Source organism: Rhincodon typus, chromosome 27, assembly GCF_021869965.1.
Source record: "Rhincodon typus isolate 14 chromosome 27, sRhiTyp1.1, whole genome shotgun sequence".
Taxonomy (NCBI): Eukaryota; Metazoa; Chordata; class Chondrichthyes; order Orectolobiformes; family Rhincodontidae; genus Rhincodon; species Rhincodon typus.
In genome coordinates this window covers 9,075,180-9,103,105 of record NC_063358.1, presented here as the reverse complement: position 1 = coordinate 9,103,105, position 27,926 = coordinate 9,075,180, and the positions used below count along the sequence as shown (strand labels likewise).

At 39.1% G+C, this 27,926-nt stretch overlaps 1 protein-coding gene across 1 annotated transcript in view; it reads right to left on the bottom strand.

The window, feature by feature from the left end:
* Positions 1 to 27,926, bottom strand: part of LOC109924299 (receptor-type tyrosine-protein phosphatase U-like) — a 289,829-nt gene that overhangs the window by 123,400 nt on the left and 138,503 nt on the right. Inside the window, exons 11-13 of the mRNA XM_048612922.1 lie at positions 19,826 to 19,862; positions 17,525 to 17,642; positions 607 to 731 (exon numbers count right to left, since the gene is read on the bottom strand). Coding sequence (XP_048468879.1) covers positions 607 to 731; positions 17,525 to 17,642; positions 19,826 to 19,862 — 280 coding nt within the window. The remainder of the gene's footprint in view (positions 1 to 606; positions 732 to 17,524; positions 17,643 to 19,825; positions 19,863 to 27,926) is intronic.

Below are 27,926 nucleotides of genomic sequence, written 5' to 3'. Positions count from 1 at the left end.
GAACCCAAGTTCCCAAATCATATTATATTACAAACCTTCATCGCAATAGGCCAGATGTAACTCAGTTACAATTTTGAACATGCGCAAAACAAAACAGACAGGCTACGCTATCATTATGTCAAGTACATGACACTTATAAAAGCTGAATGATGAGTAACTGGGCTTTTGAACATCAAATCTTCCATGAACTAAAAGCGTCTTGAAAGCAACAAAGTGGTGTCCATGGCTTACATGCACATTTTTAGGGCAAATCACGCCAGATGCCATATTGCCATATCAAATAACCAGGTAGCGTGTGAGATGGTATGCTGCTTGTATTACATTGACTGAGCTCACCCTGCTTCCATTTTGGGGAGCTTTGCAATCTTGCTCCTGTAATATTTTCAGATGGTTGTTTCAATGCAAGCACCTTATATTGCATCTAGATCAGGTAAGTATTCCACAATAACGGGCAGTTCACTGCATCATTGAGAACTGTATTCTTTATATAAAGCATATGGTCCTTCATGAAGAAAATTACCAGAGTGCAGGGAAGATATTTTCCTACAAATAATGTCTAGAGATAAAAAGGATTTATAATAGATGTTACCCTTCTGAATAACTTACATCTGCTGCTGTTAAGTGTTTCTTGCAGGGTGCACTGGTCAGTGGAGCTCCTATCCATGACATTCCTCCTGTGTGTTTCTTTACGCTGGGAACTCACAAAAGTCTTGTTTGTTTGGGTGCGTTTCCTATTGGAATGCATGCAAATCAGTTAGTACATTGTGGCTTTAAAATAAGCAAGTCTTTCTGCAATTCAGAACGCATGCAAATAAAAAAAATCACCAAAGACAGCACTAAATAATTTTAGTTAAAGATCAATGCAGATTATCATAGTTTCAATGAGATAATGATAGACAACATGAGCACAAGGGAAAAACATAATGTAATATTGAAACTGAGCTTGAGGTGGATGATATGCTTTCTCACAGTCAAGGTCAAATGTCATGATGCTGACTATATCCATCATTCCATAATTAGTGTTGTGCATTTTAAAAACTTAAAACTTATTTTTGCACTGTGCTTTTGCACAGTAACTAGAAAGTGAATGCTAAGAGGTACTTGCACTTTATTAGAGTTAAAGAGAAAAGCTTTAAGGACTTTCAATGCAACATGTTTATTACTCCGAACTTTGAAGACATGATAACAAATCTACTCCTATATTTGTAAAACAACTTCCTAAAACAGGACCAGTACAGATTATAGGTGACTGGTGTTTCATAAATTGCTAGCAAAAGGACCCTCAAAGATACATGCTTTTTCAAAATGACTTCAGTTCTGCTTTGTGTGTCTACAAACAGAGTTAAAGTTGGTAGTCATAGTAAGTGTCTCCCCCATAAATCTATAACAATATATATTCTGTAGATGTAAATGCTCCACATTGATTTATAGTAATGCAGAAGCTTGATTGGAAATGGAAAGTGCTGCATCAAAGGATTATGATCCTCCTCTGCACATAACCACTTATTTACAATATTTCTCCCAAAAATATGGCAATTTATTGGATAGATTTTCATAAGAAAATGTTAGTAGAAATCTGAAACTCTCCCTCCTAAAGTGTTGTTGTTACTCAAAAAAATTGGAATTTCCAAGACAGAGAGATAGATTTTTGTAAAGGAAATTACAGGCCGGTTAGCAAGATGTCTGTCATGGGAATGTGTTAGAATTGATCATCAAGACCGTTATAGCTAGGCACTTAGAAAAATTCAAGAGAATTAAAAAGAATCAGCATGGTTTCATGAAAAAGAAATAATGCTTAACCAATTTATTGGAGTTGTTTGAAAAAACTAACTGGCACTGTGAATAAGGCAAAGACTATTAATGTGCTATATGTAGATTTCTAAAAGGGATTTGACATAGAAAATTGGCTGGTTGGCAAAAAACAGAGAATATGCATAAATTAGTCTTTTCTGTGACCAGTGAGGTTTGCAGGGATTTGTGCTGAAGCCACAACTGTTTGCGATTTATGAATTTATGTCAAAGACTTAATTGAAGGGAACAAAGGCCTGGTAACTAAATTTGCAGATGACAAAAATATAGGGAGGTAAATATGTTTTGAAGAGGACATAAGGGGTTTGGAGACCAATGTAGATGGGTTGAGTGATTAAGCAAACATCCGGTTGATGCAGCATAATACAGAAAAATATGAACTTGTTCACTTGGCAGGAAGAATATAAAAAGAGTATTACCTAAACAGAGAACAACTGCAGAATTCCGAGGTGCAAAGGAGTTTAGGTGTTCTAGTACATGAGTCACAAAATATTAGTATGCAGATACAGCACATAGTCAAGAAGATGAAAAAGATACAATCCTTTTTATAAGAAGAATTGAACATAACTGTAAGGATGTTATTCTTCAGTTAAACAGCAGATTGATAAAGACTAAATCTTGAATACCGCGTGTAGTTTTGATCTCCTTATTTAAGGAAGGATATAATGCCCTTGATGGCAATTAAGATGAGGTCCATTAGTGATTGATATCTGGAATGAATGGATTTTGTTACAAGGAAAGGTTGGACAGGCTGTCCTTGTTGTCACTGGAGTTTAGAAGATTGAGCAGTGACTTGATTATGTATGCAAGGTTTTGAACGGTATTTGCCTCTTGGTAACTCCAGATCTTGGAGTCACTCTTAGAAGTCACCCTTTTAGGACAAAAATTACAAGTTTTTCTCAGAGTTGAGGGGTTTGACTCCCAGCCTCAGAAGGTAATGGACGTGGTATCATTGAATATTTTTAAGGCAAATGTAGACAGATTTAAATGAAAGAGTCAAAGGTTATTTGGAGTAGATGTGAATATGATGTTCGAAATGAAACAGATCAGCCATGATCTTATCGAATGGCAAAACTGGCTTAAAGGGCCAAATAGCTCACTTGTACAACTAATTTACAGATTTTTACACCAAGGGATATGGATCAAAGGAAGATAAATAGAGTTGAGCTTAAAGGTGGCTTTCTCCTGTTTTTATAAGATTAATTGATACAATAGTAGGCACTGTAGCTCACAAAGATCCCATTTTTGAGCCTGTCTTTTTTGTTTAGCTGTGACTGTTGTATGCATATACCAGCTCACTGTGTTGCTGCTCATGATGAAGGCTACCATTACACGGTTTGAGTGTAAGAAACTACAAGACCAGTTTAGTGCAGTAGAGAAAAACTACTTGCTGGTTCAACTAGAAATGTCCAATATCATGTTAGTAATTAGTCACAGGTTACATTGACTTGGTTGTTGTTATAGAGCCTTTGAGGAGAACCAAGGTTAGGTCGCAGTCCTTTGAGATCCTCAGTTGTTGTGTCCACAAGTGCACATGACATCATAAGATGCTCTTGGTATTCCTCAGCATAAACATTGAGACCCAACACAGCACCTCTAAGCTGAAGAGTGAAAAAAATTAAGAAGAGTTCCTACCATCCAATGACTATTGTTGGGAAACATTAGAGGAGACTCCTACAGCTAATGACAAGCCTGCCATCAAAATCAACAAATAAAGAATTGTCAGTTGGCATGAGATGACTGTTAGCACTCAGAGGACCATGCCTCCATCATAAGTAGGAAAGAATGTAAAAACAGGTGCTAGCAGAAAGTGCAGATATTGCAATGTTTTGCAGTAAATCAAGCAATTCTACCATTAGCTCCAAATCAGTAGGCTGTAAGTTGAGAACAGTGAACTGCCTATTGCTATATAGTAGTCACTTCCATTGAGAAAAGTTTGTCTTTTCTCAGACAGGCAGTGGCCTTCTAATATAAGGGGCTTCAATAATGGGAGAGAGGGAGGAACATTAGTGTAGTTTTGGATAGTTTGCTAACAAGATTTGCATCAGTGGTTGGCCATTTACATTGAAAGCAGTCACCCTGAAGGCATTGACTAATGTTCATGTTGACACTTTAAATGTAAGATGGAAAGCTGCCTATCAATAGGCAGAAGCAATATAAATCCAGAAACTAAAATTAGAACTGTTGGAATCACAGGGTCCTGCTCAACAACAGTACATGAAATGGAACAGTTTTAATCATGGACCCTGCATTCAACCTTGAAAATCAACTGTAAAGCAGAATGTTCTTATCTTGTTTCTGCAAACCAGCCAGCCTTAACACATTAATAAGATTGCCAGTGAAGCAAATAAAAAGTTGAAAGAACCATCATAAGTCACGTTAGTTGACATTTTCTTCTACACAGACGATTAACCAATGAGGAAGATCATCCCAACCCTGTATGGGGACAGAAAAATGTGTTTTTTAACTCACATTTAACATGTGTTATTTATTGACATCAACTTGTCTGAGTAAAAGTAAAGCAGTTAGGAGTTAATCAAACCAGCAGATGTAAAGTTGCCATAGTTCTAGACGACCACAGGGGTGATCTCTGATTACAGTGAGATGGCTAGTGGCTGTTTAACCTGGTATTGCAACAAACAATAGCTCTGGGTGCTTACAGGTAAAAGGAGAATGTAAAATTGCTCACCCTAACAAATGGAATGATAAAGGGCAGCCAGGGAAAGAGTGAAAAATTCAGTGAATTTAAAAAAATGAGCGTAAGTTAATTCAAGAAAAAATGGAAATCAGAATAAAGTTTCATTATCATTTTGAAAATTCTAAAATTTATAAGATGAATAATATTGTCAAAATTTCCTCACTGAAAGTTGTGCTTGGTTGTTTAATATTTCATTATTAAAGGGACACCAGTTTAATGAGGTTATGTTTGACCATGCCTCATTGTTTCCCTTTGAAGAGAGAAAGCTGGAAGGTTTGCAATGAGGATCTTAGTTGAAGCAATAACCCACATCTTCTTTTGAAGATCTCACTGTTATTTCTGGCATTTCTCCCATTTTGTCATCGTAAGGATACTGTTAGTTTTGTCATGACACCCCACTTCAGGCAATGCAACAATATTATCTCAATGCAATATCTATTGTTCTGTCATGCATCTGGCAGACACTTTGTATCTTAAAAGCAGTGTCTCTTTAATGAAAGGTCATTTTGCAAAAGGCCTCAAAATCTAAATAAATAAGTATTAGTCATTTGGTTGTACAGAACCTGAGTATTGCTGAGAAAAGAAGTACTTTGTCAAAACTTTTCTTCTTTCACTCATCAGGACAATTTGCAAGCTTATAATTTTAAGGGAAAACAAACATTTATAAGTGCTGATTAGTTGGCAAATGGACCATAATTACCATGGAGAATGTACCAGATTATGGTAACTGAGTGTTAACTACCAGTGTTTTTAAAAGTTAAAAAATGGTGGCTCAGTGGTTAGCACTGCTGCCTCACAATGCCAGGAACCTGGGTTCAATCCCGGGTGACTGTCTGCGTGGAGTTTGCACATTCTCCCCATATCTGTGTAGGTTTCCTCTGGGTGCTCTGGTTTCCTCCCACAGTCCAAAGATGTGCAGGCTAGGTGGATTGGCTATGCTAAGTTGCCCATAGTGTCCAGTGATGTGTAGATTAAGTGGGTTATAGGGGGATGGGTCTAGGTCGGAGGCTCTGAGAGTCGGTGTGGACTTGTTGGGCCAAAGGGCCTGTTTCCACACTGTAGGGATTCTATGATCTATGATATAAACCAGGCAGATTGACTCTTATTGTTCAAGACATTGCCCTGAGAAATTAACTCATGAATGGCTTTCACCTATTTTTGTTGAGTTGAAACAGGCAAAATTCATACACATTACTCATTCTGTCCTGGGCAGGTGGGACTTGAATCTAGACATACTGGCCTAGAAGTAAGGACTACCACTGCAGCACAAGAAGCCATATTTAGCTTTGTTATATGCAGCAGCTGAGTGGAGACACTTATTTATTAAACCATCAGTTGGTTTATGAACATTTTGCCTTGGTTTTAGAAACTGAACAGGAAGAGGACTAACTTTCAGATGGAATAACAGTCATAAATACAGGGTTGCAAATATTAGAATCGCAGAGAAATGGTCTGAAACAACCCCACAAAGGCCAGTCTCCAGTTACCAAGTCACCGATTATTTACAAAATCAAAACCGAATGAACTGCAGATGCTGTAAATCAGGAACAAAACCAGAAGTTGCTGGCAAAGCTCAGCCGGTCTGGCATCACCTGTAAAGAAAAAATCAGAGTTAACGTTTTGAGTCTGGTGACCCTTCCTCCAAACCGTTCCTGGACCTGAAATGTTAACTCTGATCTTTTCTTCACAGATGCTGCCAGACCTCCTGAGCTTTTCCAGCAACTTCTGGATTTTTCCCATTTATTTACACATTGAGAGACCTTGACACTGATCCTCAGAGCAAGCTCTCAGAGTGAACAGAAACTCTGACACTCTAGTTTATATCTGTCAGCCAAGGCTCCCTGATTGGACCAGATTAATAACCCAAATCAGACAACTCATATTCTGTAAAGTCACTACATCCCTTCCCCTCTCTGTCTAAGGACACAGGCCAGTTCTTATTTTGTAGCTCCTCCTGAGGCATTTAGCAGTGGGTCAGATTCCACCAACTCTGTCTCTGAAATGGGTGGTGTGCAACGCACAGTAGTTCACTCTTGAGCCCAGAGCATCTTGGCCTTTATGCGGTAAAGGCATTGAGGCACCGATATCTGCTGTGTTCATCTCAGATTCCAAGGTATCTTTAATGCTTGATGGACAGGGAGAGCCCAAGGGTTCCGAAACAGTCAGAAAGGCAGTCGAGGAGCCAGTCACTGTTTGCTCCCGATTGTTTGTGAGGTTGCAGCTTTCACGTGGTCCACATGCTTGTTCAGGACCATTGCACCTTTTGGACTTTATACATCACTGGACCTGACCTTGCACCGACCATGCCTCTTATCCATAAATATCCATTCCCGTGGTTCCTATACCAAACTTTGCAACCTGAAGTAAACTGTCTCTCACGTTTTGTGGAGTCTTGTGTCAGGCATTGGCATTCCTGATGCCTTTTCACCCTCCTTCCCTGGTCCAGGAAGATTAGATGTAACTTGACACAGAGTCTTCTCCCCATTAGCAACTTTGCTGGAACTGTCCCTGCAGTTGTATGAGGGGTGGTCCTATAATGAAATAGGAACCAGGTCAGTTTGGTAACATGTGAAGCTGTAGGCTGTTTCTTGAAGCCTGTTTTCAAAGTTTGGACTGCTCTTTCTGCCAGACCATTGGACGATGGGTGGCATGGAGCTGTCCTTAGGTGATGAATACCATTCAATTTTAGGAAATACTCAAATTGTGTGCTTGTAAACAATGGCCCTGTGTTATCTGTGACCAACACTTCTGGGAATCCATGTATTGTAAAAGATGTGCAAGTTTCTCTATTGTTGTTAAATGAACTCTATGCACGTCCAGCCACTGTTAGTGGGTGTCCACAATGACTAAGAACATTGAGCCCATGAAAGGACCTGCGCAGTCAAAGTGATTGAAGCTAGGGTCTACCCAACCATTCCCCGGAGCTGCTGGCCGCAATTTCTGTTCTTGTTGGCACTCTGGGAACTGTGCCACTAACACAGCTATGTTGCATTCTACCCTGGTCACCAGACATAATTTCTCACCAACATCTTCATTTTGGAAACTCCTGGATGACCCTGGTGGAGCTCAGCCACTATCAGGTAGCAACCTTTGCTTGGGACAATCACTCTTGCTCCCATTATAATATGCCACCCTCTACTGTGATTTTTTCTCTCTGGGTCCATAAAGGTTTCAGTTTTGGTTGTGACGACCCTTTGGTTTCCCCCATCACCATCAGCTGTTTCACTTTTGCCAGGAACAGATCTTCCTGGCTCCAAAGTCTGATATTGTCAGCTGTGACTGGAAGTGTCTCCAGAAAATTTAAAGCTATTGCGGACTCTTCCAGTAGTGCCACCACTGCTGGTGTGTCTGCCAGTGGGAAGTGACTCAATGCATCCGTATTTGCTACTTGACCTCCTGGCCAGTGTTGCAACTTGTAATTATACATACATAGTACCAGAGCCCACCACTGAATTCGGCCTGAAGCTATGGGCGGTACTGCCTTGTCCTCTTTAAGTAGACCTAGCAGCGGTTTGTGGTCTGTTGTTACTACAAAAAGGTATTGGTGGATCTTGCAGACTCCAAATACGACACCAAACATTTCTTTGCAATATGGGCGTATTTACACTTGGCATTAGCCAAAGTCCAAGATGCATTTGCTATTGGGCGTTCCTCTCCATTGGGCCACCTATGAGCAAATATTACCCTGATGCCGTACAGGGAGGCATCGCATGTCAATACCAAATCTCATTCGGGATCATAGTGTGCAAATATCTTAGAGGATGATAACTGTTTCTTTACTTCCCTGAGCTTCGTTAGGCGACCATTTCCAAGGCTTATCTATTACTATCCGTATCTATTATCTAGTATTATCTATATCTGTTACTATCTTAAAAATGACATTTTGATGAGGAAATGGAAATCATCATACATTCAGGTGGATGAAAAATAGCAGAAGTTCATCAAATTGTAATTGTAATGCCAGTGGGTTATAGAAAGGAGGTTTTGCGGGTAGCACATGAATTAACAGTAGGAAGTCATTTGGGAGTAAGGATAACTCAAGCCAAAATACAAAAACACTTTCATTGGCTTGAACTGCACAAAGATGTGGTGGAATTTTGCTGGACATGCCATAAGTGTGAGGTAATTGGAAAACCTCACACCATGATAAAACCAGCACCATTAATACCTATTCCAGTGTTTGAAGAACCTTTTATAAGAGTCTTAATTGATAGGATCCCTACGTAAAACAAATGTGGGAATCAGTATTTGCTGACCATATTGGATGTGTCTACTAGATTTCCAGAGCCATTCATTATGCAGTATCATGGCTAAAAGGATTGTAGAAGATTTACTCAAATTTTTTACTGGATACAGACTATCCACAGATATATTGTCAGATCAAGGGTCAAATTTTACATGAAAATTATTCATAGAAGTCATGGATGGCTTAGGAATAAAGCAATTCAAATCCACTGTGTACCATCCAGAATCGCAGGAAGCATTAGAACAGTGGCATCAAACTTAAAAGACCATGTTGAGGGCTTATATCCAGAGGACAGGGATAAAAGAATTCCATTTGTACATTTTGCAATTAGGAATGGGCCTGATGAGTCAACTAAATTCAGTCTATTTGAATTAGTTTTTGGGCATGAGGTGTGAGGGCCACCAAAACTAACAATAAGGAGAAATTGGTGAGTCCACATATTGGTGAGTTCAGAAACCACATATTTGGATCATGTGTCAAATTTCAGGGAAATATTAAATAGAGTGGGTGAGTTGGTTAGACAGCATTTGAAAGTAGCACAGTATGTGATGAGACAGGAAACAGACAAGACATCAAAAATTCGCAATTTTGCTCATAGTGATGAAGTGTTAGTGTTATTCCCAGTGATAGCTAAAACTTTAAAAGCAAGGTTTAGCGGGTCTTTTCAAATCAAAAGGAAATTGAGCGAGGTGAATTATTTGATAAGAACACCAGACAGAGAGAAATCTCACAGAGTGTGTCATATGAATATGCTCAAAAGGTATTTTGATAGGGAAGGAAAGCAAAAGGAGAATGTGTTACAGCACACGAGTGAAGAAACAAGTTCAGATGATTCTGAATTGGATATTCCTCAAATTAAATTGGATAATGAGGAAGTTCTTAAAAATTGAGAAATAATTATTGAGTTACCTTCCAGAGGAAACTCTAAATGATCGGAAAGAGTTATTAGAATCACATGGGGATATATCTGGGAATAAGCTGGGAAGTACTAATTTAATTACACATGATGTTCATTTAGGAAATGATGTTCCAATTAAGCAATATCCTTATAGACTTAACTCTCTAAAATTGACACAGTTCAAAGAGGTCGAACACATGGTCATAGACAATATAATCAAAGTGAGTTGCAGTGACTGGATCTCACCCATAGTAATGGTGCTAAAACCAGATGGTACCCAGTAATTATGTATGGACTGTCACAAAGTCAATGCAGTTATAAAATCTGATTCATATCCTATTCCACATTTGGAAGACTGTATTGAGAAGATGGTACAAATAACATATATTTCTAAGTTAAACTTATCCAGAGAATATTGGCAGATACCTCTATCTGAAAAAGCGAAGAAAATTTTTGGCTTTCGTGACACCAAATAGACTGTACCAGCCTATACTGGGGAAGACTTAAAAACAGAGTGCAGGAGTACTCAGACCTAGTTTCGGTTCCGGCATGTTCTTTTCAGGAGGAGCTAGCAGCAGGAACCGGACGGAGGAGATTGGTGTTGGAAAATGAGCATGGCCAGGTGATCAAAGTTTCACTGGGGGAGCATTTTGGGCACAGTGACGATAATTCTATACATTTTCATATACTTATAGATAAGGACAAGAGTGGACCTTGGATGAAGGTGTTAAATTGGAAGAAGGTGAGCTATAACCGAATTAGGCAAGAATTGGAGAATGTGGGTTAGGTGGAGCTGTTTGAGAGTAAATTCACATCTGACATGAGGGAGTCTTTTAAATACCAGTTGATTAGAGTGGAGATCAGGCATGTTCCTGTGAAGATGAAGGACAGGAATGGCAGGATTTGGAACCTTGGATTAAGGGAAAATTATCCCCTTAGTCAAAATAAAAGGAAGCATACCTAAGGTCTAGGTAACTAAAAACAAAGTCCTTGAAGAATACAGAGAAAATAGAAAGGACCTCAAACGGGGACTTGGGAGGACTAAAAGGGACCATGAAATGTCCTTGGCCAGCATGGTTAAGGAGAATCCCAAGGTGTTTTATAAATGTATTAGGAGCAAGATGACAGCTGGGGAGACAGTGGGCTCATGAAGGATAAAGGAGGGAAGTTATGTGTGGAGCGAAAGGAAATGGGTGAGATCCTAAATGAGTACTTCACATTCATAGTCACCAAAGAGAAGGACATGCGGGGTGTTGAGGTTAGGGAAAGGTGTGTGAATGCTCTCAGGCAGGTTAACATAATGAAGAAGGAAGTATTGGGTGACTTGAAATGCATTAAGGTAGATAAATCTCCAGGGCCAAATGGGATCTATCCCAGGATACTGTGGGATGCAAGGGAAGAAATAGCTGGGGCCTTAATAGATGTCTTTGCATCCTCTTTGGCCTCAGGCAAGGTTACAGAATGGCTAATGTTGTTCCTTTGTTTAAGAAGGCAAACAGAAATAATCCAGGTAATTACAGGTTGGTGAGCCCGACGTCAGTGACAGGGAAACTGTTGGAGAAGATACTGAGAGGCGGGATTCATTCACATTTGGAAACAAATGGACTTGTTAGTGATAGGCAGCATGGGTTTGTGTGGGGAAGATCAAGATTGAGTTTTTTTGAGGAGGTGACAAAAATAATTGATGAGAAAAGGGCAGTGGATATTGTCTACATGGACTTTATTCAGGCATTTCATAAGGTAACTCATGTCAGGCTGGTACAAAAGGTAGAGTCTATGGGACCCTGGTGTACTGGCTAGATGGATACAGAACTGGCTTGGTCATAGAAGACACAGAGTAACAACAGAAGGATGCTTTTCAGAATGGAGATCTGTAACTAGTGGTGTTCTGCAGGGATCAGTGCTGGGACCTTTGTTGTCTGTAATATATATAAATGATCTGGAGGAAAATGTAGGTGGTCTGATTAGTGAGTTTTGTGAATGACAAAAAAATTGCTGGAGTTGCAGACAGCGAGGAGGACTGTCAAAGGATACAGTGGGATATAGATAGATTGCAGATTTGGGCAGAGAAATGGCCAATGAAGTGTAATCTGAACAAATGCGAGGTGATGCATTTTGGAAGATCAAATTCAGGTGCGAATTATTCAATAAATGGCGAACCTTTATGAGCATTGACATACAGAGGGATCTGGGTGTACAGGTTCACAGATCCCTCAAAGTGGCAACACAAGTGGATAAGGTAGTCAAGAAGGCATACAGCACACTTGCCTTCATCAGCTGGGGCATTGAATATAAAAGTTGGCAAGTTGTGTTATAGCTGTATAAAACTTTAGTTAGACCACATTTCGAATATTGTGTGCAGTTTTGGTCACCGCATTACCCGAAGGATGTGGATGCTGTGGAGACGGTGCAGAGAAGGTTTACCAGGATGTTGCCTGGTCTGCAGGGTTTTAGGTATGAGGAGAGGTTGGATACACTTGGATTGTTTTCACTGGAAAGACGGAGGTTGAGAAGCAACCTGATAGAGGTCTACAAAATTATGAGAGACATACATAGGGTGGGTAGTCAGAGGCTTTTTCCTAGGGTGGAAAGATTAGCTACAAGATAGCACAGGTTCAAGGTGAGAGAGGGAAAGTTTGGGGGAGAAGTGCAGGTAAAGTTTTTCACCCAGAGGGTGATAGGTGCTTGGAATGCACTGCCCATGGAGGTTGTGGAAGAAGGCATGGTAGCAAAGTTTAAGGCATATCTTGATAGACACATGAACAGGAGGCAAACAGAGGGCTAGAAACCGTATATGGGCAAGAACGAGCTGGTCTAAATAAGGAATAGTAATTGGTATGTGCTTGATGGGCCGAAGGGCCTGTTCCTGTGCTGTATTGTTCTTTGTTCTTTAAAACATGAAACATGGTTAAAGCTAATTATTGTTGAAGCCAAAGTTAGGATCTTGCGTACATTTTGTTGCTTGTAAAAATATTATGTGTTGAAATACTGTACTTTACATGTGCATGACTATGGATTACCATAGTTTGCAAAATAAAATAAATCATTAAATACAAAAGAAACACTGTATTTCTTAGCAGAATACAACTTTAAAGTATTAGTTAATTGAAATAGTGTATATTTCTAAATGCTGACATTCATAAACAAAATAATTTTAAAACAAATACATTTAAAGATATGGAAGAAACACATTATAAACATAGTTAGTTGAAATAAATGTTAAAATATAACTTAAACTAAAACAAATCACTGGAGAAACTTAGCATCTTTGGAGGGAGAACCAGAAACTGGATGAGTTCTGAAAATGGTTATTGGACTTGAAACGTTAACTCTGCTATATCTCCAGAATTTCTGTTTTTGTTTCAGATTTCGAGCATCCACAGTACTTTGTATTACTAAAATTTAATTTACCTGATTGACTTTTAATTGACCAGACTCTATCTAATGGTAGAATGTGGTTGGTGCAGGTGGAACTCCCCACACAGGCCAACTGGAGACCAGGACTTCAGTGCAAGTTTAGAATAGCAGCCAGGACAGAAACAGAGAAATTGAGGTGAAGAGGAAATAAGAGTGAAGAGAAATAATCACAGATAGGCCAGGGGGACTGAGTGCTAGAAAGGAAGCACGTGAAAAAAGTCTGGAGAACGGATAGACCATGCAGAGATCCGCAGCAAGCAACATTATCACATTAGTGGATATGCATAGGAATGTTGTCTCCTGATGGGACTTGTAAAGCTACACCAAGGCTCATGGTTTTGGCTATCTGCAGGTAAAGGGTCATCTGGCATGTGAGAGGCTTTCAAAAATGAGATAATGAGAGTTGAGTGACAATATGTTCCTGTAATGAGTGAAGGGCAAGGCTGCTAGGCGTAGTGAACACTGGATAACTAGAGATATTAAGCCTCTGGTCAAGAAAAAGAAGGAGGCATATGTTGGGTTTAGACAGTTGGGGTCAAGTGAATCCTCCCAGTAGTCAACCGGAAGTTGGGGAGCAAATATGTAGGGAGATCTTAGATTTCTGTAAGAAAATAACTTGATTAGTTTTTTGAAGAAGTAACAAAGAAGATTGATGAGGGCAGAGTGGTGGACGTGATCTATACAGACTTCAGTAAGGCATTCAACAAGGTTCCTCATGGTAGACTGGTTAGCAAGGTTAGATCACACTGAATACAGGGAGAACTAGATATATGGATATAGAACTGGCTTGAAGATAGAAGACAGAGGGTGGTGGTGGAGGGTTGCTTTTCAGGCTGGAGGCCTATCACCAGTGGTGTGCCACAGGGATCAGTGCTAAGTCCACTGCCTTTTGTCATTTATACAAATGATTTGGATGTGAACACATGAGGCATGGTTTAGTTAGTTTGCAGATGACACCAAAATTGGAGGTGCAGTGGACAGTGAAGAAGGTTACCTCAGAGTACAAAGGGATTTTGATCAGATGAACCAAGGAGTGGCAGATGAAGTTTAATTTAAATAGATGTGAGGTGCTGCATTTTGGAAAGGCAAATCAGTGCAGGACTTACGCACTTAATGGAAATGTCCTCAGGAGTGTTGCTGAGCAAAGAGACCTTGGAGTTCCTTGAAAGTGGAGTCGTAGGTAGATAGGATAAAGAAGAAGGCATTTGATATGCTTGCCTTTATTGGTCAGTGCATTGAGTTTAGGAGTTGGGAGGTCATGTTGTGGCTGTACAAGACATTGTCTAGGCCACTTTTGGAATACTGTGTGCAATTCTGGTCTCCCTGCTATAGGAAAGATGTTGTGAAACTTGAAAGGGTTCAGAAAAGATTTACAAGGATGTTGCCAGGGTTGGAAGGTTTGAACTATAGGGAGAGGTTGAATAGACTGGGGCTATTATCCCTGGAGCATCGGAGGCTGAGGGGTGACTTTATAGAGGTTTATAAACAATGAGAGGCATGGATAGGGTATATAGACAAGGTCTTTTCACCAGGGCAGGGTAGTCCAAAACTAGAGAGCATACGTTTAAGGTGAGAGAGGAAAGATTTAACAGGGATCTAAGGGGCAATGCTTTCATGCCGTGTGTGGAATGAGCTGCCAGAGGAGGTGGTGGAGGCTGGTACAATTACAACAATTAAAAGGCATCTAGATGGGTATATGAATAGGAAGGGTTTAGAGGGATATTGGCCAAATGCTGGCAAATGGGACTAGATTTATTTAGGATATTTGGTCAGCATGGACGAGTTGGACCAAAGAGTCTATTTCCGCGCTGATTCTATGACTCTAATAATAGGGTTGTAATGGTGGGGGATTTTAACTTTACAAGCATAGACTGGGGCTGCCGTAGCGTAAAGGGCTTTGATGGGAGGAATTTGTTAAATGTGTTCACGAAAATTTTCTTATTCAGTATATGGATATATCTACTAGAGATGGATTAGATGCAGGCAAATGGGACTAGTTAAGTTTGGGATACCTGGTCGGCACGAACGAGTTGGACCGATGGGTCCGTTTCTGTGCTGCGTTACACTATGACTCTATATGAGTAGAATCATAAATAGAAGGAAAAGCAATTTTGAAAGTTTTTTCTTGCAGGTTAGAAGCAAATGCTTGGCAGTATAGATCGATTGATATTAAAGTGGCATGTCTGCTGGAGGGTCAGCCCAAGAAGGAAACGTTCCTTTATCCTCCAAAAGCAGCACCAAATGAAGTGCAGTCATTCTGGAAGTTAAATAAATTGGATAAGGACTTTAAGATCTGGACAGTTTTCTTTTTCTTTTGGCTCTGTTTCTTTTATTTCTTCTATTGTTTTTGTTTTAAATTCTGGTTTTGTATTTTGTATTTTAAGATGGTACTGGAGATTGGCAACTTTATACACTTTTCACTGTACTCCTGTATTCCTGTACTTGAGTACATGTGACAATAAAATCTAATTCCAATTCTGATTCCAAAATGTATGATTTAAATGCCTCCAGAACTTGATACTCTTCATCTCTTTATTAAAGATCTCTTTATTAAAATTGGGCTGTCTTCCGTTAAAAGCAGACCATGACATGTTTTACTGGCACCTTGAGGGGCATCTTTATAACAGAAAATGTTAGCCCCATTGCTATTAGTCAAAGTAGGGCTTCACAAATAGATACAGTGGCTTTCAGAACTGAAATGGACAGCTGAATTGGCTGAGAACCCAAAGAAGGCCAGATGCCAGTTTTGAAGTGCAACTATGATAAGGTGGAAGATATTATTCAGGCAAACAAAACATGGAAAAGAAATGAAAAATGGAGCATTTTGTTTCAAAGTTTCCATCATTTGGTAGATGCCAGGAAAACACAATTTGTTTTTAAATTATTTTTTTCTGATGAAGGGTCTAGGCCCGAAACGTCAGCCTTTCTGCTCCTATGATGCTGCTTGGCCTGCTGTGTTCATCCAGCCCTGCACCTTGTTGTCTCGGATTCTCCAGCATCTGCAGTTCCTACTATCTTTGTTTTTAAATTATGCCTCTTGTATAAATGGAAGTTATTCTTGGGAGAAAAAGAAGTAATGGAGGGAAGCTAAAAAGATATCAGAACAGTAAAGAGTACTCTTAGCAGCAGAAACTCTCACTTTTGATGAGGTAGTAAACATGAAATTTGTCTCAGTGAAAATATTTTTAAAAATTAAGGGATCCAGCAGCAATGTCTATTGAATACTACATCGACAATAAGTCATTAGGAAAGGTACATTCGACAAAACTATTTTTAAAATATTCATTCAGGGCATGTGGCCATTGTTGGCCAGACCCAGCATTTATTGATCATTCCTAATTGCTCAGAGGACAGTTAAGAGTCAACTACATTGTGGTGGGACTGGAGTTATATGTAGGTCAGACCAGCAACTATTGCAGTTTCTTTCTGTAAAGAACAATAGTTACCCAGATGGATTTTTCCTGACAATTGACAATGGTTTCATGGCCACCATTAGACTCTTAATTCTAGCTCTTTTTAAAAGAATTCAAATTCCATCATCTGTCGTGACAGGATTTATACTCAGGTCCCTGGAACATTTCCTGGGTCTCTAGATTAATAGGCTAGTGATAATACCACCGGGCCACTGACTCCCCAAAATGTGTGAATGAAAAATGATTGATGATAATGCAATTTTAAAACAGTCACTGGAGAATACAGAAATTCAACACTGATATGGGTGAACAGCAGTCAGTTATCTGACTGTTTTGCAAAGAAGGAAGTAAGGTTCAAGAAACTGTTGGACATGTTGGGAATAAAAACTTTAAACTGCAAAGAAATAAATGGAATATAATATAATTTGACTGGATGCCTGAGACCTGAAGGAACAGGTGTATTAATGAACAGTTAATTGAGCTGTGAATAGGTTATATAAATCAGAGGAATTTGTAGCGAATGTGGCCAAGTGAAAAAAGTTCAACTAAAAGAGTGGACTCTGACTGTTCAAAAACATTTATTTTCAAGTGTATAACATTATTTATCAATGAGATTAACGGAAAATCTATGTTATTAGCAATGTTATATTATTTTAAGTTAATAAAATTGCTTACCTGTGACATTTTACAATTCAAGAGATACCTACAACAAGCACTGGGATAGCATAGAGTCACAGAGATGTACAGCATGGAAACAGAACCTTCGGTCCCACTCATCCAAGCTGACCAGATATCCAAAATTAATCTAGTCCCATTTGCCAACATTTGGCCCATATCCCTCTAAACTCTTCCTATTCATATACCCATCCAGATGTGTTTAAATGTTGAATTGTACCAGTCTCCACCAAATATTTCTTGAGAATTTTTTATTTACTCGTAATATGAACTAGACAAAGTATATATGCCATGCTCAACCCAGGCATGAGAAAAGTAAAGCAGTACTATTTTTTGCCTGAAATTCAATTTGGCACTTCAATTCTTACCCTTTCTTGATATACAAGAGAATCAGGACAAACAATGCCAGGCTTCCAACACAGATGCCCAGGATCAAACCCATTCCATGAAAACGTGGTGCAGCCTCTTGTCTTCCTTTATACGCAGCTGTCGACAGAATAGGAAAGGGACAAAGAAAAGACAACAATGTAGTGTTATTTTCCCTGAAGATCAAACCAAATGTCCTTGGACTGAGTTTTACTCAGTTTTCTTGAAAGTACAGAGTGCAATAGAGTCCATTCTAAACCAGAACTGGCTGAAACGCAAGTTGGCACTGAAAATGTTTCATTTACTCCAATAGCCCTATTCCAGCACTAAGTTTTGTAGGAATGCACTACACGAGGTTAATATTTATTGTCTGGACAATCATAGTTGTTATAAAAAACAACGTAATTGTATTAATGGGCAAGTGAGTCTGAAAGAAACAAGAACTTTTAATACTCTTACCTTTTTCTGATCTACTACTTGATGTCATCAGCTAGAAATAATTCAGTGCAGGAAACCTTTAATTGTATTTGATAAATAAGCCTGGTGATTCTGTTCATACTGTTACACTGCCAAAAATGTGGAAGGGTGAGACTTTTCTTTATCTAGTCTGCCTTGGTGTTGATTTTAACCCAAACCCTGTAGACAGGATCACTGGCATAGGGATAGTAATTATGTTGCAATGGAATATGTTATTTTCTGGGCACTTGCAATAGATATTATATATATTCTGCAATATGATTTTCATACACCAAGAATGGGCAACAATTCTCCCATTTTAATGTGTAATAACATCCATATGTTAGGTTTCTGATTTAGAAGCTGAAAGGCTGAACAACAAATTAGAGATGAACTTGAAATTCTTACCACAAACATTTATGAAAACATGAAATTTTAGAAGTATCAACAAACCACATGACCTCTCAATCTCGTGCTGCTATTCATTAAGACTATGTGTGATCTTTACCTCCAATCCACATTTCCACCCACCAATGACACATTCACTTTGTTAATGCTTTGAGACAATTTATTCGATAATGGCTGATCTGATTTTAGCCACGACTACAATTTCCACCCCGTTCCCCATAATTTTTTAACTCATTACTAATTGAAAATGTGTCTCCTCCTTCCTAACATTAATGAGTGTAAAATATACTTTGTGACAGTCTAATAATTCTGTGCAAGTTAACTTGAGACATAGACAAACATATTCAGGATCACGCAAATTTTAAGTGAAAAGTTAACTTTTCTCCTTTGTTTTCATTGCTCAAGAGACATTCAAAGGTAAGAAATGAACACAATTAGTATGCAACACATATAGAGTGTCTTATCCTTCCTCCATCCAGAGCCTACACTCTGTCATCAGACGTTCCTCTCCATCTGCAGGCGTGCTCTAGTTCAAAGCACAGATCTTTCCCATGTCAGCTGATCATGGAGCTCCATGGTGAGAAGAGTGTGCACTAGCACAAACTTTCATTCAGTAACTTTAACTTGGAAAAAGAAAATAAAGGCTGAAAGTCATCCATTCAAATAAAAATTATGTGTTTCCAACAAACAGACCTAAAAACAAGCATGCTGCTTGAGAGGCGTACACAATATTTTAATTATCTAGCACACTCTTTTCTTTTGAAAAAAGTCATATTTCACTAAAATGAACTAGATGTTGTGCGAAAACTCATTTAAAAAAACAAAGCTTTGTGAAATAACTGTACAGAGGGTGGTATCCTATCACCAAGTCACCATTTATTTACTTGTGCACAGTACACTGGCTGTGGTCAGCCAGCTCAGAGTCAGCCCCCTGACTGAGGAGATTCTAAATCCCCTGTTTATAGTGGTCAGCCAGGACTTTCTGACTGCCCCAGGCTAACAACCCCAATCAAGGATCTCGTCGTCAACAAGTTCCACCTTTGGCAAATAAAATAGTGGGGAAACATGCTTGCTAATTTTAATGTGATTAGACAGATTTACTCCATAAGATGTCAGAATCACTAATGAATTTAACATATTCGTTTTCTTAGATGGTTGGGTGTTGGTTGGGAAGGCAAAGAGAGCAAACAGAACAGAGCACAAGTCTCAAATGCTTCAGATTTTGTCACCGTGTAATATGGCCTTTTTACTTAATCAACATTTTTGTATCAATGTTTAATACCTAATAGAAAAAACTGGAATGTTCTTTTACTACTTAAAGATGATATTACTTCCATATAATAAAACAAATGAAATGCCAAAGTAATGATCAGGCAAACACCACCATTAACAAAACGTTGGAGCATGAGACAGCAATGCCATGGAAATAAAAACTTTACCTTTCTCAGCAATTAATATGCAGTTTGTTTTCTTTTCCTGCATGTAATACATAAAAACAAAAAAAAAATCAGTAACCCTTTCATTTTAAATTTGTAGCAGAAGAACAGGAGAAGAACAATTTATTCGATAATGGCTGATCTGATTTTAGCCACGACTACAATTTCCACCCCGTTCCCCATAATTTTTTAACTCATTACTAATTGAAAATGTGTCTCCTCCTTCCTAACATTAACGAGTGTAAAATATACTTTGTGACAGTCTAATAATTCTGTGCAAGTTAACTTGAGACATAGACAAACATATTCAGGATGAAGCAAACGATTATATTCTGGTGAATAGAATACAAATTAAATAATGACCTTGATGTTCAAAATCCAGAAACAGATGATGTGAACATTTGAAAACGTTAATATCTTCAATTTTACCTGTGGCCATACACTGTAATTTGAAAGTGTAATTTGAACTTAGCAAAGTACAGCTATTGAATATGTTTCTAAATAAAACGCATCATTATTCTTTCTTCACATCTACCACAGTTTAGTTACTCTTATTTCCGTATTGATTCTTCTTCAGGAAGTTGCTCAAAGCGATAAGGATGCTTGTCATGAGGCAAAGCTTGAGTCAAAAGCCTGTCTGTATGGTCCTTCAACATGGGGAGGCTATTGCACTGCAGGTACCAGTAGGTTGAACAGAAAACTGCAACAGGTGCAGCACATGACTTGCAGGCTGTAAATCAACCAGTTTAGGCACATCATTAATGCACTTTGGTAGCTTTAAGACCTGGAGTGGGACCTCTGAGCTTCTGAATTGGAGACAAGAGAGTTGCTTACAGAGCCACAAGGATGAGGATTAAGACTGTAAGAAATAGAAACAGGAGTTCAGCCCCTTGAGCTTCTCTGCCATTCAACTGGATCAAGACTGATCTGACGTTCCTCAAATCCAGTCTCCTGCATTTTGTCCGGAATCCCTGATTCCGCTACTGATCAAGAATCTATCTATCTCAGTCTTAAATATAAAAAATAACTCTGTCCCACAGCCCTATATGGCAAGCCATTCCAAAGACTCACAGCCCTCTGAGAGAAGAAATTCCTCCTTATTTTCAGTCTTAAAATGGTACCCCTTTATTCTGAGACAATGGCCCTCTGATCCTAGACTCTCCCCCCATTTATCCTGTCAAGCCTCTTAAGAATCTTGTATATTTCAATAAGATCACCACTCCTTATTTTAAATTCCAATGAGTAGAGTCCTAATCTGTTTACCCTTTGCTCATAAGACAATTCCCTTACACAAAGGATCATCCTTGTGAACCTTTTCTGAACTCTTTCCAATGAAATTATATCTTTCCTTAAATAAGTAGATCAAAATTATTCACAAAGTACTCCATATTTGGTCTCACCAACACCTTGTACTGTCGTCATAAGACTTCCTACTCGTATTCTCCAACTCCCTTGACATAAGGGCCAACATTCCAATAGCCTTCCTGATTAGCTTCTGCTTCATGCACAAGTACCCCCCAAGTCCCTTTGTGTTGCAACTTCTGCAGTTTTTATCCATTTAAATAACATTCTGTTTTGTTCCCCTTCCTAAAATGAACAATTTCACATCTTCCCATATCTTCTGCTTGCCAACTTTTTCCCCACTTACTTAACCTATCACTATCTCCCTGTCAAATGTTTGTACCCCTTTCATGACTTGTCTTTCCACCTATTTTTGTGTCATCTGCAAATTTGGATACAGTACATTTGCTTCTTTCCCCCGAGTCATTAATGTGTATTGTAAACAGTTGTGGTCCCAGCACTGATCCCTGTGGAACCCCACTGGTCACAGGTCGCCAACCTGGAAAACAACCCCTTATCCCCACTCACTGTTTCCTGCCCATTTGCCCTTTTACTCTGTCTTGAAGTTCTCTGGTCTTCTCCAATAGTTTTTGGCTTGTTATGACAAGTGAATAAATTTTAAAATTTATTTCAATGGATATTAATTAAAGTATTGGAAATACTCAGCAGGTCACATTGAGTCAATGTCCAGTGATTCCTGTTCACATGCCTGAATGGAACAATTAAGTTGTATACATTGATTCCTAGTTTTCATACGTTTATGGCACAGCCTCTGCCAGCCCCTAACAAAACTGAGGGGAGGTAGTAATGGGTAGGAATCTTGGGACTGGAGGTCCTTTGTCTGCCATAAGATTAATGAAGTATTGGTGACTATTACATTGAACAAAGCAGGCAAATCGACTGATCACCTGCTAACCAGGCAGCATATAATTAGGTGATCCCTCTACCCCAAAACCTTGTAATGCATTTCCTATCATCAGGTTATCCACTGTCATTTTACATGGAAATATATGCTGGCCTAGCCAGTGGCATCTACATCCCATCAATGAATAAAAAAAAGTCACATAGATTATCATTGTCTATTTTGGGTCTGTGACACAGAATACCTTAAGCAAGTTTATCAACATCATGCAGATATCAGTCCACACATCAGGACACTGGGAAGGGTTCTGTAGAGGTGATATGTAGCTAAAGGATATGGCAGTAATGCAGGGCAGCTATTTAGATAGCGAAACCCAGAATGGGACAGAAATGGATAAAGTGCACAAACAAAAAAAGCAGCAAATAGGTTCCAAAGGAGAAAAAGTGGTGAAAGAGCAAAATTAATATCTCTTTACTTAAATGCATGTGGTATTCAATGTAGGCAATGACGAACCAAGAAATGGCAGATGGGGTTGAATAAGCACTTTGAATCAATTTTCATGATTAAGCACATGAGTAATGTTCCAAAAATACAAAATAATCAAGGGGCAAAAGGTAGTGAGGGGAAATAAATATAATAGCTATTACTGGAGGAAAAGGTATTGGAGGAAACTTTTGGATCTAAAGGACCAGTCCATGTAAACCAGTTCACTTGCGATTGAAAGTATTGTATAGGTAAGTTTATGAAGTATCACAATTATTTTTGTAGTGTACCTTGTTTTAATTACAAAAAGGACACATCCTGTTGTTAGGACTGCCTTGGGTTATTGATATCCAGAGTAAACCTGGTGGACCAGGGCAAGTAGAAATAAAAGCCTACAGTAACCACAGAGATAGTGGATACACTGGTAGTAATCTTCTAATAATCCTTAGATTTTGGATAAGTCTCAGTTGAAAAACTGCCAACATAATACCCTAATACGAAAAAGAGGGGGGTGCTAGAGATAAGAAAACAGGTAACTGTGGCCTAGTTACTTTTAAAATGTTATTGGGAAAACGTTGAGTCAATTGTAAAGGATGTATTAGCTGAAAATGTAGAAATACATGATATAATCCAGCAGAGTCAACATGGCTTCTTGAAGAGGAATACATGCCTGACAAAGTTATTTAGAATTCTTTGAAGAGGTAACAAGCAGTTTGAATATAGGGGAACTAGATGTAGTATATTTGGATTTCCAAAAGGCATTTGATTAGGCACCCCACATAAAGCTATTTGAAAAGATAAGAGCCCATGGGCTATATGTAGAATATTAGTATGGATAGAGTATTGGTGAATTAATAGAAAGAGTTGGGGTCATTTTCGACAAGGATCAGTATTGGAAACACAATTGTTGACAATATATGTAAGGGATGTGATTGCCAAGTTTGCAGTAATCACAAAAATAGGTGGGAAGACAAGTGGTGAGGATAGCACAAAAAGCAGCACTCTTGCTATAGGAGTGCAGATATTCTTGCTATAGGAGTGCAGATATTCTTGCTATAGGAGTGCAGCAAAAGTTTACTAAACTGATTCTTGGGATGGCAGACTAATGTATGTGGAGAGATTGAGTTGATTAGGATTATATTCACTGGAGTTTAGAAAAATGAAGGGGGGTATCTCATAAAAAATCTATAAAATTCTAACTGAGCTAGACAGGCTAGAACCAGGAAAAATGTTCCTGATGGGGGTAAGTCTGAAACCAGGGTCATAGTTTAAATTTAAGGGGTAAACCTTTCAAGACTGAGGAGAAATTTCTTCATCCAGACGATGATGAGCCTGTGGAATTCACTGCCACAGAAATTGGTTGAGGCCAAGACATTATGTGTTTTCAAGGAGGTAGGTTTTGCTCTTTGGCTAAAGGAATCAATGGATACGGGGCAAAGGCAGGATTAGAGTCTTGAGCTCAATGATTAGCCATGATCATACTGAACGGCAGAGCAGGCTCTAGGGGTAATATTGCCTACTCTTGCTCCTATCTTCTTTGCTTCTGTTTCTACTACTGCTCCTACGTCTTATGGCCACAATTTAATAATTACAGCTCAAATGCTGACTCATGTCATGCAACAGGATGGGAACCTGGATCAGATTTTATTTGAAAACCACATACTGTGGATACTGGAAATCTGAAACAAACACAGAGAATGCTGGGGAAACCCATAACATCAACTCTGTTTCTCTCTCCACAGATGCTGCCAGAACTGCTGAATCCTGTAGCAACCTTGGGTTTTGTTTTGATTTTATTTATCTTGATCCAAACAGACAACAATTTTGAGGAATCTGAAATCAGGGGAGGCAGTGGTCTAATGGTATTATTGCTGGACTGTAATTGCAGCAACACAGATAGTGTTCTGGGGACCCAGGATCATATCCTGCCATGGAAGATGGTGGAATTTGAATTCAATAAATATCTGGAATTAAGAATCTAATGATGACCGTGAATCCATTGTCAATTGTCGGAAAAACCCAACTGGTTCACTGATGTCCCTTAGGGAAGGAAACTGCCATCCTTACCTGGTCTGGCCTACATGTGACTCCAGACCTACAGCAATGTGGTTGGCTCTTAACTATCCCCAGGGCAATTAGGGATGGGCAATAAATGCTGCCTAGCCAGCAACGCCCTCATCCCATGAATGAGTAAAGAAAAAGAAAATCATACAAAGGAGTTTAACAAGGGCTGCTGAGCTGGTTGTTGCCATGTTGGAGATTAAACTTTATGTAATCTATTATTAACAAATCAGGTTCATTGAGTTGTGATAATGCTACTGGCCCCCAACATACTGAACTCTCACTGTGCCCTTAAACAATATTGGGCATCATTCAAAATTATACCTATACTTAAGCTTTTGCAAATGGCCCTAGGCAGAAGACAGAAGTTATTCAGAAAAAAAGCGCTAGAAAGAGTTAACAGGTTGGGTAACATCCTATGAATAGAGAAGAGTTAACATGCTGATTTTTCTTTTATGGACCCAATTTCCACTGTTGGGATGAAATAACGATCGGGAACTCACAAATGACTGTGGGTGATTTTGTTGGATGTAACCAATTGTGACTGCCCCAGAAAATCCCATCGAATTAGGCGGTTGTCCAGCAGTGTCAGAGTGGCAGCTCTACTGTCTGAGGTGGGAGCTACTGAGGTCACGTCTACTTCCGATTGCCAGCCACAAATTACTTAAGTAGGAGGGTTGGAATCTCCGGACATCAGGAGGAAAACCACTACAGTTCTGAGGCCCACAGTCAAAGTGTTACTTCCAAATAGACTGGAGACTCCAGCTATCTATTCTGCCATGGGGAGTGTGCCACAATTTTTTGGATGGCTTTCTGATGCAGCAGGTACCAATGCACCAGATCAAACATCTTGTTGAGGTTGGGACTGTATCCTCAAGGAACATGTCTAGTTATCTATCTCATTCTTGTGGCAGCTGTTATTCATGACCCACCAATTCTGCCAAAACTGCTGGAGGTGAGACCATTTTGGAAAGCTAGCCCGCTGATGAGGGTCATACCGCATCTTTCCCTGCCTCCAGTCCTGCTTGCTCAGTCAAGCAAAAAGTGAGCCCAATGTTTCAGATCAATGACCTTGCATACACGTTGAAAAGTTAGAGAGTATATATATTAACATAGTGGAAAGAATTTTGTGTGTGAGGAGAGGGGAATCAGAGTGGGTAGGTGAAAAGAGAATCAAAGGAAGTGTTTGTAAAAGGCTAAAAGTAGATTTAAAGCCATGAAGGAAATTCTCTTTCTCCAGTTTTGATGAGAAAACATCAATTGAAAAATTAACTGTTTCTCTCTCCACAGCTAGATGTGCTGAGCTTTTTCAACATCTTCACTTTTCTAAATATAAATTTTCAGCATCCACGATGTTTTACTTTCCACTGAAGTTAACAATGTTTATTGACATTGATATAGTTATAACCTGTAACCTGCACATGGGTACAGCTGGCTGGGAATCCATAGAGATTTATTGCATGTTGGCATGTTAATAGATTTGCATCAGCTGCAGAGTGGCACAAGCCAATAACTTTAGAACTTACATGCTCTTTCCGGTGACAGTGGCAACAGTATTTTTAAAGGCAATGTTCTTTTCTTCCTACAGGGATATTGTGTGCTTGCTGCCTGCTCCTATTTTGAAATTTGTTTCTCTTTGCACATGTACGTAGAACCACAACAGGATGCAGAGCAGAGAGTCAAACAATATCTTAATATGACAACATAATCGAAAGACACTAGACATCACAAACTAAACAGCTTGTAGTTAGTGCTCCTATGATGCTGCTTGGCCTGCTGTGTTCATCCAGCCCTGCACCTTGTTGTCTCGGATTCTCCAGCATCTGCAGTTCCTACTATCTCAGCTTGTAGTTAGTAACTGATCCTAATGCTGTTGATGTGCAGCATTTGAAGGACCCAAAACGTTTTAGAACTATGAGACAGGTAACCAATTTTGATATGGGTTATGCATCTTCAGCTTGTGGAAATTAGTCCCAGGAAAGGAATAAGTTTGCTCTATTGGACCAACAAGCAGTACAAAAATGCAGAACTTTATTGCTCACATTGGGTAATATTACTTTCTTGTCACACATAGAATGCAGGATTCAAGCACTCTGAGGTTGTTCTCCTCAAGCAATTAAGGTTGAGGGGAGGCTTAATAGAGATGTTCTGGTACATCTTGTGTAAAATTGTCCAGGTATGTCCTGTCTACTAAATCCAATCTGAACAACTATCACTTTACTCTTTCTCATCAGCAAAATAATCAGCTCACTGAAGCTCAGCTTGGGTTCCACCAGGCTGACTCAGCTCCTGTCACTACTGCCTTGGTACACACATGGACAAAAGAGCTGAACTTCTGAGTCGAGTTGTGCATGACTGAACTTGACGTCAGGGTAACATTTGACTGAATGAGTGTGAAAACAAAAAGCACTGGTAAAACTGAGGACATTGTGAATTGGGGGAAAAGAAAAAAAACTTTTTTACTTGTTGCACTGATACCTTGTACAAAGGAAGCTCGTTGTGATTGTTTAAGGTCAGGAGTTTCACAGGATAAAGACCCAGGCCCAACCAACCTCAGCTACTTAATAGTAACCTTCTTTCCATCATAGGGTTAGAAGTGGGGATACTGATTGTGTTTTTTTACTTCTTTTACTCACTGAGACAAGATGGGGCCGTTTGCGAGCTCCCTACAGCAGATCTGACTACCATTTCTCATAACCATTCTATTCTTTCAAACTTCAATTCTAAATCTGCAAAAATTACCAACAATGTTTTTTTTAATCAGTGTAGCTTGTACCTCCGTCTAAGTTGTTTTGATCTGTACATCCTTGCTTACTATGATCTGCCTGTACTGCTCATAAACAAAGCTTTTTACTGTACTTTGATAAACATGTCAATAGATCTATCAATCAATCACTCAGTTATGAAGAATGGACTGGATGAAGATTTCAGGGGAAAATTTGATGTGGAAAGTTGCATTGTCATAACTTCTAGATTCTTCATCCATCAATTTAGCTGGGAGGAAATTATGCAGCCTTTTTTTATAAAAATATAATTTACCATGCATTATTCTCCTCACAGCACAGGAATCCTTTTATATACAAGAATGACCAGGGGAAATGTTACCCATTCTTCCCCTAAAAAAAGTCCCCTCCAGTTTTCTGTTGTTGACACAGTGCCATAGGCACCAGAAGCTCTGCAGCACTTTGACTGACTGGTTTTTATCTGTTATATTCCTATAATTGTTTTGAGAAAAACAACTGCAATGGTTTGGGCATGTTTCAAGAATGGAAGCAGCTGGAATAGCTTCCTTGCATGCAGAGGTATATGGAACAAAGAAGACCAAGGAGGTATTGGAGAGGCAATGTCAAGAGTGAC